Source organism: Hetaerina americana, unplaced genomic scaffold (assembly GCF_022747635.1).
Source record: "Hetaerina americana unplaced genomic scaffold, ioHetAmer1.1.p SCAF_4, whole genome shotgun sequence".
Taxonomy (NCBI): Eukaryota; Metazoa; Arthropoda; class Insecta; order Odonata; family Calopterygidae; genus Hetaerina; species Hetaerina americana.
Window position 1 is genome coordinate 81,929,724 of NW_027286985.1, and position 17,345 is coordinate 81,947,068.

The window sequence follows — 17,345 nt, forward strand, 5'->3', positions numbered from 1 at the left end:
TCAATAATACATAGCACAATGTAAGTCTGAATTTGAGCAATCACCTATTGGTAGAAGAACAAACTAACATGCACTTGCCGTCCTGATACTAAGAGCATTAGAAAAAATCATCAAGCCATCTTAAAAACTGAAATGCAGCCACTATCTTCTTAGAGTGATCTTGGCACGATAGGGCAAAGGAGAAGGGGTGAGTCCTTCCTGACCACAGAGTGGCGGGGCAGTGTCACCCTCAGGCAATGAAAATTCAAATGTTTGAAGAAGCACAGCAATGAATAGAAAGACATTGGATTTTGCAAGAGATTCTCCCAAGCATCTTCTTCTTCCTGTAAATAAAGGAAATTTTCTCTCAAAAATCAGTAGCATGTTATAAAAACTCTCTCAAGAGCACTAAATTTATACAAATGTCAATCAATGTACATAAAAATCATTTTCCGCTTTATCCCAAACCATATTCAGGATATTTTAATTCATAAGCCTATCCTTCCTTTTTATTCTTAATGGTCACATATACATAATTCATACTGGTTAAATGATTTTTGCAATATTTTTCATTCCTATTCTAAACATTATATGATGTTGATCTCCAATATGGAGTGGTATCATTTCACAGTATACTTTTCATCATTAAGTATTAACTCTAATTCTTGCTTTGGATTAAGTCTAATGCATGAAAGCAATTAAATATTTCTTTCAAAATATATCATGAGACATAATCAATAAACACATTTGCAAAAAGATTGAATTTCAAATAGTAAAAGCATCTGGAATTTTGAATTTAATGCTCATTGGCTTTTCACTTTCAATAATTAGAAATAAAGCCTGTCTCTATGGGTGTAGGTAAATGGTGGAGATAGAATTGTTTGTCTCTTGGAGTAGGGGAGGCAGGAAGAGGACATGGTACAAGTACAGAAGAGGAGTAAACAATGAAAACTGTTCAGCAAGTGTTCACTCTCTTCTCTAAACCCAATTGATACACCAGCAAAAATACTTTCAGGTGTATTCAAAGACTGTCAAGAAATTTTGTTCCCACATAGTATTCCCACCTGTTGGTATAGGGTTTATATGAATAAGAGGACAATCCAAAACTCACTGACTACCATTCTCTTGTGCCTGAAAATGAATATTATATGCATGTCCTTGCCAGCCAAACTAAAGGAGGAAAATATTGTGCATGTCTCATAAATCAAGAAAAATACTGCTTGTAAATTAGAAAAGAATATATTCATAGTATTTGTGTTTTGGTTTTTAGGTAACCAGAAGGCTGAACCAAAACACCATGGTAATTAACCTAAAGGTTCATTTAATAGGTGAGGATAGTAATAAGCCAAACAGCATTTGAAATTTGCACATCAGGGTAGGAGTGGCAGTTCTTTTCCATGTATTACCTGTGGTTCCCCATGAAGATCTTGCACCCCAAAAATCAAAAAGCTTGTGTATAGCCAAGGGAGCATAGAAACATAGCCCGAATTTTACAAACCGGAAAAGATTAAAGATTACTCAGACCCCCCATTTAGTGGCCTAGTGCACTAACTACTGGACTACCACACTTCCAGAAGACCAAAGTTGTATCTAAATAAAGGCCCATTCCAAAGAAGTTTTTATCAATAAAGCAAATCTTCCTTATCCTAGGGAGGACCCCAGACAATAATTTATGGTGAAATACAAACAAAAAAGTTGTGGCTTAAGAATGTAACTGACCAGCTGAATGTGACAGTGATAGAGAAATTAGTTTTATGAACTTATTATTCATTTTTAAATTTTAATGTCAACCAATAATTTAAGGTTGACTTTTATAAGCAAGTTGGCAAATATGCTATAGCTATTTACAAAATATATATACATTTAAAAAACAAAAAATTATGAATCCACAATAAAATAACTGAATTCTTGGAGAATTTTAAGTAGCCTACTTTTATGTCACCTGTATGTCTGATTCACTCACCAAATCCAAATGGAATCATGCAATCTGGCTGCTGTAAATTTCCATCTCCATCAATAAATCTCTCAGGTCTGAATTTTTCTGGATCACCCCAAACCTCCTCATTCATCAGTATGTTGGAAAAGCAGACCACAAGCATTGTGTCCTAGTTTAATTAGGAAGTAAACATGAAAGGTTTAGTATCAATATCCGTGCAAATATTTGCTTCTCTTTTTGTTACAAAACCATTGCACTTTCCCTTCCTTTCAGACTTATTTAAAAAACAATTCAAAATATAAGTCAAAATGCTATTTAATTTCTTTACTTATAGCCAATTTATTTTTGAATTTAACAAATAAAAACAATATGGAGTGGAAATTAGTCATTTCAAGGCCATAAAATTAATGTATTTATTGTATATAAAGAAGAAAACAGATGAGTGTTTTTAATAGAGGGACAAACGCTTTTGAGCAAGTACAAAGGCTATATAAAATTTCTGCCATAGTGTCCAGATGTTTCATGATGCACATATAAAGATTAATACACTAATATTATTCAGAAAATTAAATTATTTGCTAGAGTATACACACACAAAAAACCTACAGAGGAGAAAATTCAGCCAATGAACAACACCAGAAATTGAAAATCAAACTCTAACCATGCTCATGAATTTGACAGTATTTAAGCTAAGCTATGATGGTCTTCATATTCAAGTTTATTATAATTGAATCAATTTTAAAAACCTATTCTGCTGATTTAAAAAAAATAATTTTTATTAATTTGATTAATCTTTAAATAAACTACATGTCCATATAAGTTAGTATAGGGGAAATGAATCAAATTAACAAGAAGTAAATTTCCCAAATTAGTAAACCAACTATGAAAATATATATGCCAACGTCTTTAATCATTGAAACAAATGCTTGTCATACCTTAGGGATGAAATATCCTTGAAGCCATGAATCGCGCATTGCTCTGTGAGAAAGACCAAATGACCGGCCAACAAACATGCGCAATGACTCAAGGACCACTGCTTCAGTATATGGCAACCTATCAATACAAGGAAATCTCATTAAGGCATATTTCATAAGTTTCAATATTCTCTCAAGAAGCACACATACATATTAATTGATGAATCAAACCTTGATCTGTCACCCAATGTTGGTGCTCTGTCTCTTCCTACAACTGCATCTAACTCGGCACGAGCTCTCATCTGGACTTCTTTGTGTGTTATCAAGAAGAGGAATGCAAATCCAAGGGTCTTTGATGTGGTCTCAGAGCCAGCCATGAAGAGGTCCATGCAAATGGCTACTAACTGTGCATCTGAATGTAATGAAAAGTAACAGATAGAATCATTAAAAAAATGTTCACAAACCATGCAATAACTTAATAGGCCTTTTAATTAACTACGATGGTGATGACACAATTCTAAAATATTAAAATTCAGGAAGTGTTGAAGTAAAGATTGCCTTGTATTTTTCTAAATTACCTCCCAGACCTAATGCAAGCCTCAAGTAGGAGTTACAATTCTCTCGGAGCTTGCAATGATCATATGTGACTTTCAAATAACAAAAACAAGTCCTTAGCTGCCCTAAAATACAAAACCTTATCATGTTCACAAATATTTCATAAAAAATGCATAAGGCAATCTGGGAAATCCTGCTATTATTACAGCCTGAAATTCGTAGATATAGATGAATTGCTCACCATTATAATTGGAATTTAGTTTTCCTTCCTTTTTCTCCAACTCCATTTGCTCCAGGTAGGCATCCATGAAATCACGGCAATACCCAGGACGGAATGTTGATTTATGCCTCTCCAGCTCAGCCTGTATTTGAATAAAGTAAATGAATGTTTACTTCACTTAATATATGTGGCAAGAAATTCAATAGATACTTGGAGATACTTTCAACTTTGAAAACTACAGATTTTAGCAAGGGCACATGTGAATAGAAGCACACTCTGACATACAAAATGATAGCTAAAACTTTTATAGGTTTAAGGAGAGGTACTGGAAAATATATGTATGTGCAGTTCTCAAATTATATCATCATATTACATAGAAGTTTTCTATGCACATGCATAATTATCAGCTCAAAAAAGGAAGAGTATGCATAGATGTTTCATTAGTTGGGCATATTCAAATTTCGTAATGATTTCTAATGGTAATATTAACAATAATAGTTTATTTGTATATATTAGGCTATATAGACATTAAGGTTGACGATATCTGGAGGTCATAATCTTGTGCAACTTCAAAATCCATTCTTAAAACCTATTTAGAAAGCTAATGATTATGAGGTTCAGTATAATTGTCACATAAAATTTACAATTAAGATTTAAAATAATTCTGAAGTAAAGATATAATTTATTTAGGCCTAACAAAAACTTTTAATTCTGTATATCTTATTTTCATTGAAAAACTAGCTTTGGTAAAAGGAAATACAACACAAAATCATTATGTGTTAACAATTGTTCTCACTGTTCACAAATGAAATGTTGCATGTGGAAAGAAGTTATGCATTTACAAAGTTATTGAAGATTTTTTAGTTGAATCATTAAGTGATATGATATCTAGCTTATAAATAGCTAAACCATTTTGAAAATAATTTTATGCATATAAAATCACTAATTAATAATTTACATGTAGGATTGGGTGTTTAGACATATATTTCCTGATTCCACATTAAACCTCATAATTGGAATAGTATTCTCACATAAAGGAAATCCCAGATGCTTTGATGAGTTGACACAAACTGGCGGTATCCTGACATCTTCGGTGCACAATATCTCAGGAATGGGAAATGTGAGAAGGGGCAACCAGTCACATCTATTGTTGCAAACAGTGCTGTTAAAAGTGTCTGCAGCTCTCTCATCTTCTTGTCATCTGGATCATATCGTACCCCAGCCATCATGGACCATAGGGCATTCAACACAGACACCCCAAATGCATCATGAAGCCAAATAATGGCTTCTGGCTGATTTTCAGTATCAGGATGGTCTCCTGCCTCCATCACTTGACCCCTCGATGTCTCAACAGTTACCCTGACTGTCCCTGCAGCTGCTTCTTGTTGATTGCTACCAGCAATTTTTTTCTCTGACCTGGAGCCCTTGATGATGCTCATCAAGTGTTTCACCATCTCAGAGACCTCCACTTCCACCAAATTCTCCATGGTGCGCCGTCCAAAGCCGAAGTCCTTTAAGTGGCGCAGCACAAAGCGGCGTTGTTCCATCCAGAAAGCACCATCCACAATCATTACTCCTGGAAAAAAAACAAGATACCTTTCCTTGTTCATACATACTGCACACATTTGTAGAGATAACAGAAAAAATCAGATTAATTATAAATTACTAGGAGTAAGGTAAACACGGTTAATGATAAAATTAATTTTCTCATGCTGTAAATCAGTTACTTTTTCACTGAATACAAAAAAACAAAATTTTGTAATCAGATTATATATTAAAATATTGATTAAAAATATAATGGAAATCACAAGATAATCATGACATAAAAGGCAAGTGAGTTCTGCCCAAATGTAATTTTTCACCATTATATTTTAAACAAGAAATGTTTACTAAATAAATTAATCTACTTCACACATTTGGAAAGTAAATTCTTAGGCATATTACTTTTGATGTAAACATTTTGGCCTGCTTCTTAATGCTCCAAGTTAATTTACAAGCACAGTTAGCCAAACTTTTAGTTCTGTGTAATAATGAAGAAGCCTTTAAGAATTACACAACTAAAAAAGCTCCTTAAAAACTTTCTTTTGTGCTCATTTATGGCTAATGTAATCAAGAAGATATTTCAATTAGATACCCAGTTTTGAATACTTGGGAAAGAATTGCGCAGGTTTTAGATTCTGGACAGTTTGACTTTCCCTGAAAAAATACTTGAAATACAGTCCAATCCAAAAAAAATTATAATCTTCTCCAACAATGATCAAACCAGTGGTTTTATGCATGTACTGTGTTTAAATTCATTCATGATCTACCTGATTACCTATCACTAATCAAATGCAAAATAGATCTCAATCAAAACAGATGAATGCATGCATAACCTGGTGAAACTAAATTCCTGTTGTGTACATATTTTGCCAAAAGTAGAAAACCATCTAGGTACTTTCAAAATGCACCCTGTCAATATCGCCAATTTGGTAAATGATCACATACCATTTGGATAAGTGAACAACCACAGTCACAGCAACTATGAAATTATTATTAAACTTACTGTATATAGTATATTGGTTCACATCCAATTTAGGAAATTAGAAAACAAATAAATGTGGAGAGTCCAGTAGGGAAAATTGTAGAGAAAAAACTATGAAGAGAGACCTTCTGGATTATAGACAGCATTTCTCATAGCATTATCACTAGATCACTCAAATAAATAAATGTATCGATGGGAGTATTAACCTTTCCTTGACCCCCAAGTGCGTGTCTCAAAGAAAGGCCCTGTTGGTCGACCATCAAATTCTTCCCTGCTCAACATCTCCTTTGCCGTCTCCACATTACATATGATCACCATTCGATCTTTGCCCACTCTTATGCCTAAGAGTGGACATGAATATTGTTGTGCCATTGCAGTAAGGGTTTCACAAAGGAATCCATTCCCCTTTAACCTTTTCACTTTGAGGGATGGCAGGCTCCCAACCACTGGGAACCAAAGAGGACCTGGGAATAAAAGTTTAAAAGTAAATCTATGACTTTAAGGTTGTCATAAAATTATCTCATTTGATTAGAATGGCAGACACATGCCCTGCATCAACCAATACATAATACTTATAATGCACATAAGTAAGGTGCAAAAGTTATTTCAGTATCATGGGTCATTTTTACAGTTGAGTGTTAGTGATCAATCTTGACAGCCCATATTTTAAAAAATGCACCTCGAAATAGCTTTCCCCTCTGTATAAGATATTTAGCATGAAATCCAAAGTATACTCATATTTTCCACAACTGACTTCAATAATACTGTAAAATTTACCTCCCCAATCCAACTGGGTTATGACTGCAATTTAAATGACTTACACTGAAACTAGTGGGCAATCATTGTAATTGGCCACCACTGCATTATGAAATGATACAGATGATACAATAATGGGGTTACATTCTATGCTATTCTCAAAGTGAAATCATTGAATGACATTACCTTAGCAGTCAGAGGACCAAATATGCAATGCTTCCTTATACAACCTGGGGTAGATTAGTCATATAGTTGACTGCCCAAGAGAGGGCAACTAGTTTTGTGTAATGTTTCTTGCAGATAATCCTTATGTATTATCTTAGAGCACACATACACAAAGCTATTGGCAGCTCCATTAAGACCCTCAAGATAATTAGTCTTTAATCGGCTGTATATTTCATATATTGGGTCTCTTATAACATTGATGAATTGTTAAAAAGCCATTGCCCATCAAAGGTTCAAAAATTTCATTAATTTAATTATGTTACTGGGATGCACTTATAAAACTTTAAATGTTAATATATGAACATATAACAATGAAACAATAAGATATACAAATGCAATGTTCATTTTGAATGGGTGGGTGAAATTCTGGCTTGGGAATAGGAGTGAGGAAATTAAAATCATTCTCGCAAAGGGTAATATGAGAACAAGTAGAAATTTCTCCTCAAGGCGCTTAGGAATTACACCGTGAATGGCTACATTCATTCTACTTAGTGTAATGAGCATTTTTCTGTTCTTGTGATGATACTCTTTTACTTAAAGAGTCTGTAATCCTCATTCAGTTCCCGAGAATTGATAGTAATCAACCCAAAGACTGGGTTTATAGGCAAAAGCAGGGCTCCAGTGAGGCCTCCAACTACCTTAACAATGTCAGAACTTGGATTGGAGAACTAATTTTAGAGAAAAGAAAAGGTGAAACAAAGATTTTTCCAGTATGAACCTATGGAGAAAATTATAATAGAAAGGTTTCAATATTGACATTGGCATAATTACAAGAGAATATCGCTTACCCCACATTTACTGGTATATGAGATCATATATGAAAATAATACAGGTAAATAAAGACAAATGGACTATCAAACCAACTGACACTAGGAATTGCATACTGTAATCATTGATTTATTAAGATAGTAACCATACGATTTTTTGGAGGATTTCGAGTGCGATATTCATGGCTTGGTGCCGTGACAGCATGAGGGTTGAGCATTCAACTACCAACTGGAGGTTCCAGGATCAAACCCTCGGTGATGCCTTTGGACATTCCTGTCAAAATAGCCAAACAGTGTGATTTTCTGGTAACTAGAACTTCTTGAACAACTAATGAAGGCACAGGGGAAAAAACTACCCACCCACTTAGGATATGATTTATTGTTATTCAGTTGAGTTCTCCCCTAATCTTCAAAACTAACCTGAATGATGACAGAGATGATGATTTGTGTCTCATAGAGGTGAGGGTATCAGAAACAACATTCACACTTGAGAGCAAGCTATAAAACTTGGGACAAATACCCAAATCCAGAGATTAATTTTCAGGTTCCTCTTTCTTTGGTTTCTCTCTTCAAACTCCTTCCAATGCCTTCCTTGCTTCTATATACCATTCTACTCCTCAGGATCTACAGTTTCAAGCAGAAATTGTCCACCCAAAAATCTTCATATATCATTATGACCGAACACATGAGGATATAAAGAAAAGGTGTTCATATTTTTCATATTCCCAATTGTCCACAAAGTCCTAGTGAAATGGATAACCTGGATTTGAAAAAACAAAGAGGAATAGAAGGAAGGCTGTGAGATGATGACGGTATGATGTCAATGAAAAAAGCATTTGGACTGGTACCATATAATTTCCATCGACCTATTTTTTTGAGGGAAGCAAATACGCCCACCTTGCCCTCTGCTTCTACTTAAATAGGCATATTTCAACTCGTAATGATTACCTGAGGTGGACGCGGAAACAACTTTCGGCTTCCGGCGCCACTTGGAGGGGGGAGGTGTTTTCTTTCAGAGACGACATAACCCTTTGAGGCAGTCGGTCCCTTTCACAAGTCTCGCTCATCACTCCTTGGAAAGGAACACCTATAGCAGCGTATGAGACTCCATACCGCTTTGCCGCTCTGGGTAGAATTAACGACCGGTGGAGGAGAAAGTGTGTAGGGGAGGAAATATGTTCAGCGTGGGAGAAGGTGGGGTCGGAAGGGAGTGAAAAATAGCGGTAGGTAACTTTATGACGTGAGAAATCGGAACACGTTCTTGCCGCAATGTCTTCACATATGAAGGCGAAAGGAAAATCTTCCAGAAAGCCACCGGAAGGGAACCTGATTAAGTTGGACACGGAAGTAAGTTTGTTATCCTCAGTAATGATATGTTCCAACGGAGCAAAATACGTACGCCATTAGCGAAGAGGGTATCTAAAGCTTGCGTGCTTATCCAAATCAGCAATTTAACGCCTTCGTTTATTCGTCGATCAGTCAATAGGCTTTTGTATTATGGCGTATTTTACCAGTTTGTACTATGACGTATTTTACAAGTTTGTATTATGATGTATTTACACGTTTGTTTCATCGGAGATTCGCTTCAAATTGCTTCCTATTCACGTTGCATACTTTGTTGCTAAAATTGGTATATGAGCGAGGACGAGAGCTTTCCACGTGATCCAATAAGCAAACAAGAAATAAGTCTCTTTGGATGAATATTAATCACATCGGGCTCTCAGGAATGGGTCATATTTCGGATTTCAAATTTAAGACGCTCGGAACAATCCAAAAACCCCGGTCGCTGCGGGGCGGGTGGGTTTTTGCGCTCAGCTTCCTTCCAATCAGCAAGCGAGCAACCCCTTCTCTTTTCTTCCTCTCACATTTGGTCATGGACTTGAATTTATGAGATCGATGAAATGGAATTCGAGCTGATGTTGTTCAGGAGTTTCCATACGGCAAAATAATCAAACACAAAACCTATCCGACGCTTATTCTGCCGGCACTTATCCAGATGCCCGAGGTTAAGTCATTCGATGTGGCACATTGATATAGCGCCGCCAGGTTGAAATCGATCGTAGGCTATGGAAGCGAAAAAGCCACGAAGCTTCTTTGTCCATCTTTTCCTTCCTTTTACCCCTAATCTGCTGAAGATTCTGCTCTATAATATATATTCTTGGTAAATTCTCTTGACTGGGCTAACCAAATGAATGATTAACGATTGTTTACCTAATGCCATAATTGAAAGAGTCCCCATCATAGTGGGGATACCTAATGTTTAAAGATCCCAACTGGTGTGCATAAATAATAGCACTGCGGTAAATACAGAAACACCTTTTCACAGTATTCAATCCCAGCTCTTCAATTTGCCCACTCCGGATTGGTCGTGGCCTAGAACTCAGACGTATAACCCCTTATGAATGAATGATTGCCTTAGGCAATAAAAATTACGTTTTTAAAAGTGTACTTATTATTTTCTGGAAGTAAGTCTTGGGTATGTCTTGATCACCATGAATGTCGACTCAACATCATGGGTATGAAGTACCTGAGTATTGTATGTGTTTAAAACGGTATAAATAGGATGAGAAATACTGTGGAATGGATACACTGGCAACAGAAAAGTGTGAAACAATATTGTGCTACGACGAAAACGATGTCCTACGCATACTTATCGTAGTTATGTTTGAGGAATGGATAAGAAACAGATTAAACATGCACTTGCGATGAAACTTGGATCATGATACGGAAGAAAAATGAATGCTTTGAAAAGAATGGGTATACCGATAAAGTCACGGCTAAACCTAGTTGGAGATGTATGAATGTGACCGAGACGAAAGAAGTATGGAAGGAAAACTATGTATACATGGAAGTAATCAGTGAAATATTTCTGAAAAAGTATAAACGGCATGTCTTACTTTACCCACCAGAAAGGGACAAACGCTTAAACAAAATGACAATCCTCTAACGAAATTTAATTTTCACTCAGGATGATTACACCACAGAAAATATGGTGACTATTGCCATTATTGATACTGTTTGTGCGTACGAGTATATAAGATTAAGCTGAAACAATGATGTTTTTCAATTTACTATCATAGGGACACATATAGTAACAAGAATATAAATCTTTGCTCACATTTTATGTGAAATAATTATCCTGAATGAAATTTTCATTTCGGTATGGTAAAATAAAAACATACTTTTTGTCAAAAATTACGAAAGAAATTTACATATTACTTCCTCTCCTTGCGACATCTAGATACAATTGAAAGATAGTTTAGCAATCTAAGGAGTTTCAAGGCACGGCTAAGAACAATAATATCTCGTGAATCGTTTTGTACTCTATGCATAATATCCGTACTGAAACAAGAAATTGAATTGGCATAAAATGAATTTGGAAACGAGATAAGGAGAAAATATATAAGTATTCCAAGATAAAACTGCCGAGCATTTATTTTCTTTCTCATGAATTTGTATAGCCCATGGTATAATTAACTACGAGTAGAATTCTTTCTCTCATTATGGCACGAAAACAAATCTTGTCCCCACGGTGGATTCCATGGCATGTATTCATTTATTGTAAATCTAGTAAGTGAAATATCCTTCCACAAGAGACTGAGTTCACAGATTATGCATCAATTTCGGAAGTATGTAGGTCATTATGCATACTGAGTGTGACTAGCCGGTTTTCTCGCTTCCAAAGAAAAGTGCTTTTGGGATGCACGTCAAATCCATTATTTCCGCAAGGCATAATTTTCGCGATTACGATATTCTTAATACGATAATAAATCGGAGGTTTCCTTCACGCTAATTTTAAGCGGACGAAATTTCATGCCACGAGTGGGCTTTTATTTTTTTGCGTATGCTTGATTTCAGTACGCGGATCCAAATAAGCTTTTACAACGATAAGCCTATCGTGCGCTTATCGTGCCTGGACAAGTTATTTACTCTTGACGAAGTAGGACAGGATAAGCGGTATTAAATCCGTTAAGTGTTGTAAGAAAATGTATATTAACATTTTTTATAAAAGAGCAGGGAAGAAATGTATGGTTATGATTCCTGAGATAATTGGGTATTCCGTTTATAGTCCAGGGTTATACCACGCCATATAACCTTAATACATATCCCAGAACAAACACAAAGCCATACTTGGAGTGGGATTCGAAACTAAAACCTTCGGGTTGCCGAGCTACTACATGACTCCCTTGTTCAGCCCCCGCAGCATGTAAAAATAAGAAGTTATGAAAAAATCTGCTTTTTAAAAGTATATATCAGTATTTGCTCATAATCCAAAGCAAAAAAACCGGAAAACTGCCAGAAGCAGTTGATCTCGTGAGCAAATCTAGAGTTGAGACAATTTGCACCGTATTGCAGGGCATTTAGACCAACTAGGCCTGGTTAATAAATGCCAGAGTTCTGAATAAATCAGCTACTTATTACAAACAAAGGAAATTGGCTTTTTACAACGTAATCCACATCAAAATCCAGTCAAACATCACAAGATAATCTTATTCCATACGAGACCTTTTAAAAAACACTCAGAGAAGATAATGAATGTAAGAAACCTGGAACTGAAGTAAGATGCTATCAAATGTCATTGAAAATAAGATGTGAAGAAGGATACAGAATTGTAGAGGAGGAGAATCCTATGCAAAGAAAAGATCAGCCAGATGTATAGAGTCCTGTCAGAGGCATATTTCTTATAAATCATTTATTTTTCATCAGTTGTTTTCCGGTCAAGCAGGTTTTTGATGGCTCCATGAGTCAGGGGCCACTGCGCCACAACGCCCCACCAAATACCATTTTATCCCACACAAAAAGAAATCTCAAGTCGCCCCATACAGTTTTATAAATAGCCCACCAAATACTACCACATTATACCCGCACTAAAACAAAATATATTTCGCTCCGCATAGTTTTTGCATTCCTACATGTCATCAACATGGGTTGCAGTGGTCCAGGGGTAGAGCGTTGGACTATTGACTGGAGAGCACGGGTTCGATTCCTCTATGTGTGACACGCCGTCGTGTGACAAGCCAACCTTCGGGTTGATTACTGTGTTGATGGTTTATATGTCATCCAAACGTCTATTAATTTCTCACAGCACTTCGCTTACTCAATATTTTCCCTTCTACCAGTTTTCAGCATCCAATTCCTCAATCTCCTGCCTCCTTTGAATATCTCCCTACAGCATCCTCTCTTCAACTACTTCTTACTATGGATAGCATTTATTCGTTTTTTTCCTTTCCATCTGTTTTATCTCCGAATATTTTCTGCTTCCATTCTGCTTCACACTCTCATCTCGATACGTTTACCCTCCTCCGTTTCCGAGACATAATATGATCAACATACAGTATCCCAAAGTTTACACTAATGTTTTCTTTTCGAGGGGCTTATTAGAAGGGAAAAAGAAGGAAAGGTCCCATAAAGTACATTTAGAAACGAATACAGGAATCCTGTAAGTTAGTCAAATAAAGGAAGTAACAGAATGAGTCGTCATCTATCATTAACATTTGCAGTCGATTTGGAAGAATTATGGGATACAGTTCATAAGTCTTAGGTTGGAAGCACGAATGGTAATTTTTCCATGGATATTCGTATTAATGCAGGAATATAGGCACTCTCTCATCCACCCAAAAGTCTTCAGATCGATTCACAACCGGGGCACTTATATCACATTGCCATTTTTCATGATTGAAGTTATTAAACGACCATAGTGAGTGGATGGTTGTGATTGTTAAGAATAAGAAATGTCATTTAAGCCCTCAATTTAAAGCATTAAAAACTTCTGTAATTCCCAATTACAATAAACACCAGCATTTCGCATTTATAATTACAGAGACTTAGATACCGGTCGCTTTCAACACAGGTTTTCAGTGGATGTGACTCTTATGGTTGACAGTATATTGACACGCCATCACAGGGTGGTCAAACAGAAAAAAAGTCGCGACAAAGAAACAGGCCTGTCGGAAATATAATCTACGAAAATTAAGATAAATATTTTCTTACCTGGGGGGAAATTCTTCGGTTTCCTCACGTCCAGGAATATTAGTGCTGCCACAATGGCAATCACTAATACTATGGCCATCCACATATTCTGTAAACATATAATATTAATGTTTAACAAATTTTTATGGTAAATAGCAAAAGTGACACTAATATTATAATAAAAAATCTTTTGTCAACAATCAAAACCCGACCTAGAGCAGAGAGAATACCTTGAATGAATTTCTTTAGTTAACTGTATATACACTGGCAGGTCTTCGAGGCAAGAGGATGGGCGTAGATTTGGAGGCCTTGGATATGAGGGCAAGGCGAAGGATGGAGAAAATAAGTTGGACGGAAAGAAAAACTAACGAGTAAGTTTTGAACGTTGAGGGCGAAGATAGGCAGTTGCCAGGGAATCCAAAAGAGGCAGATAAAATGGTAGAAATATTGCAATGCAGTGGGATGTTTAAGACCGTGACAGAAGGGAGAATGTTGGGAAAGAGGATTTAAGGAAGGAGGAGAATAGGCTTTTAGACAGCAGCATGAAGGCAAGCAAATGTTAAGAATATATGAAGACGGAAATAGCGTTGGGCAAACATAAGGAAGTCCTCGCGATACGTAGAATTAAGGGACTGTTCAAAACCTACCTTAAAATTAGAAGAATACCTTGAATGAACGAAATCAAATCCTACGTGGAATTCACCGGGAGCCCTTATAAAGAGGACATGGGCGAGAAACACCGGACGTCTAGTAACCCGAAGCCCGAATCAGTCGACTCCTTAGGTGATATTTGAACGTATTTTTTTTAAATGACGATGGAGGCTAAATAAATAGCCAAAATGAGAATCTTCAAGAATTAGTAGTCGTCGTTATCCCATTTCGAAGTATGTAGGGCAATTATTTTTCGAATTTTAATGAGTGAAAAGTTAGCACGTCCAATATACAGGTAACAGTTCACTTAAAGTAAGGTGAAGAGTCACGGTGGCATGAAGAGTAAAATGTTGAACACGCTAGTCAGACAAATATATTTATGATCCCCCTTATTCAGTGCAGTCTATGCACACGGACAGGGCTCTGCGCTGTTGAATGAAGTACCAACTACAGTTAAATGACGTCACACAGTGGCCATTAAGTTTTTCTTCGGAAAAAAATAGTTTTCAGTTACACCGACACGAAATTTGATGAAACTTTATATGAAATGACAAATAGACTTACATATCGACGAGATCAACAGTCAGTCTTGTGACAAAGCCAGTCGTTCTTGAGGCCATGAAATGTCGAGTCAAACAAAACTCTTTAAGTTTCAAATTTTCAGATAACAAAAATCCTACGAAAATATTAGCAATAGTAGATATAGATGGCGAAAATTTTTTAGGGATATTTCATCCAACACCGGGCAAATCTCCCAGTTCGTGAGATCTACAATTACTGCTTGCAGACGGGGTGATAAACTGAAACCAATACTCAAATGGAAATTCCTCTAGACGTTCCGCAGGAACTTGGTGCGGTTTCCTCGTAAATTATGGATTCATAAGTAACCTGTGACAACTAGTTATGGATTTTACATGGAGATTCAAATAGATTTCTAATGAGGCAAACATTTTCTATCAAGCGCAAATTTCCTGATCGCGAAGGATGACAACGCCGTCAAAGTTCGTAAGGTGCAATATTAAATATCATTCCTATACCTAAAAATGGAATATCTTCCTCCATCTTTACCTATCAGTTTTGTCGTCCTGTTGATGTCGAAAAAAGGATCTCCTCCTTCCTCAGGAAGGCCTTCTGTAGTGCGCTCCACTCGATTTTCTTCAATGTACGACGCTCTTGGATGAATCCTGCTCGGGCGTCTCCTCCACTCAATGCTGTCGGAGATGGGCGAAGAAAGATGCAAACTTGCGGAGGACCGAGGGATGACTGGAGCAAGCAAACTTTCTCCACTTTCCCACATCCCAGAGCAGGAGTGACTACCGACCTTCCCTCACCCCCTTTCCACTTCATACTACCCTACGCTGGCCCCTCAACAACTACACCGGGCACCACCCCTGCGACGGCAGTTCCCCATTATTCTTCAAGAACCGGTCATTGTGGATTCCACATTCACATAAATAGCGCCAACCCTTTTAATAATGAAATCAATAAACATGAATCAGTCTACCATAATCAGACGGAAACTTAATCCCTTTTTCATGAACGTTCATGGTCACGCGCCTGACGTTTAATCTACTTCACGTTTGGCCAAAAGAATACGATGACGCTAATGCAAATGTTTAAGGTAACTAGAAATAGGGACACCATAAATGTCAATGAAATATTGAAGGAGAGAATAAATGGACTTAAAGTTGGAAATTAAGCCTCGCGACAAGGAGGAGGAGCAGAGTTCATTTGCAGGAAAGGGAAGCATTCGTGGGAAAGAGAAAATACGCTTAGAAATGAGAAGGAATGCCAAATTGAGTAAGAGTGATCGACTTGTAGCACTTACGAGAGGTTATAATGATGAATCTGCCTGTATTGTCAAAAAAATGTTATCGGGACCAGAGTGGGCAGCAGTAGTAAGGGAAGCCATTAGTCCTGCTAGTTAGCCAACAGCACTGATATTGAGGGAAAAAAGTCAGGCCTGGCAGTAAAAAAAAGCCCTGGTTGCCACTATTCAAGGTCGAGTTTCAAAAATCAGACCGGAGAAAGTAATTCGATTTCGGTGGTCAAATATCCAGCCGGTCGCAAAAAATCAAAGCTTACAGGACTTACGTTGCGCTGAGTGAGTCTGCTATACCACCGCTGATATAAGGAAGCTTACGTGACTCCAGGTCTTCTTGATCATCTAGCGTTCCCCAAAATTAAACCGATGGACAATCTCAGGCCTCTAAAGTTGCCTCTGAGTCAGCTTTGGACTCGTTCCCCCTTCCAAATCCTTCCCTTACCTTCCGATTGAAACAAACTTGTCTTTAAGCACGAACAGCTGACGTACACATATGGCATTCCAGAAGTTGATACACTTAATCGGAACCTCTGACGAGTTGAGTATTTTGTGAAACAGCGACTATTTTAATAATTCATCCCCTGTAATTGCTGATCTTATGTTAAATGAAACCCATTCTCGCAAATAATGAACCCGACAACTGATCTTTTCGGGGAATTTCCCCTCGAGCTTTACAGGTACGTTATACAGTGTACGTATCTGCAGGTAAGCAGAATCCCTCCTGTCACGGATCCCCTAGAAGTAAAATAAAATATTAATAGTTTATTTTTACTACCGCAACTGATATGTAAAATGGGTGTGCATTTTCAACGATCTAAGTAATATCCGACACTTGTCTCGTGTAATGGCAATTGATATTTCTCAGATTTCGTACTGTGAAGTACATTACCGAAATACTTTAGAATATATGAAATGAGTATGATATGAATAATCTTCTTAAAAACTACGGGAAAAAAAGAATACTTGATTAAAAAGAGAGAATATCTCTGTGAATTTATTATATATTTTTAATGCGATTTATGT

At 36.8% G+C, this 17,345-nt stretch overlaps 1 protein-coding gene across 1 annotated transcript; it reads right to left on the bottom strand.

The window, feature by feature from the left end:
• Positions 1–141: 141 nt before the first annotated feature.
• Positions 142–13,952, bottom strand: LOC139692488 (methyl farnesoate epoxidase-like). Its single transcript, XM_071590706.1, has 8 exons — positions 13,868–13,952; positions 6,335–6,592; positions 4,636–5,180; positions 3,626–3,746; positions 3,061–3,241; positions 2,851–2,968; positions 1,943–2,084; positions 142–323 (listed from the first exon to the last, which is right to left on the bottom strand). Exons 1-8 carry the CDS (start codon positions 13,950–13,952, stop codon positions 142–144), a joined length of 1,632 nt encoding a protein of 543 aa, XP_071446807.1.
• Between the last annotated feature and the right edge of the window lie 3,393 nt (positions 13,953–17,345).

Bases quoted from the DNA above. Each gene is read 5' to 3' on its own strand.
- LOC139692488 (XM_071590706.1), bottom strand. From the start codon at position 13,952: ATGTGGATGGCCATAGTATTAGTGATTGCCATTGTGGCAGCACTAATA. The intron at 3,747-4,635 runs GTGAGAATACTA...ATTCAAATACAG, and splicing joins GCATCTGGGATTTCCTTTAT to GCTGAGCTGGAGAGGCATAA. The intron at 2,085-2,850 runs GTATGACAAGCA...TAATTAAACTAG, and splicing joins AAGGATATTTCATCCCTAAG to GACACAATGCTTGTGGTCTG.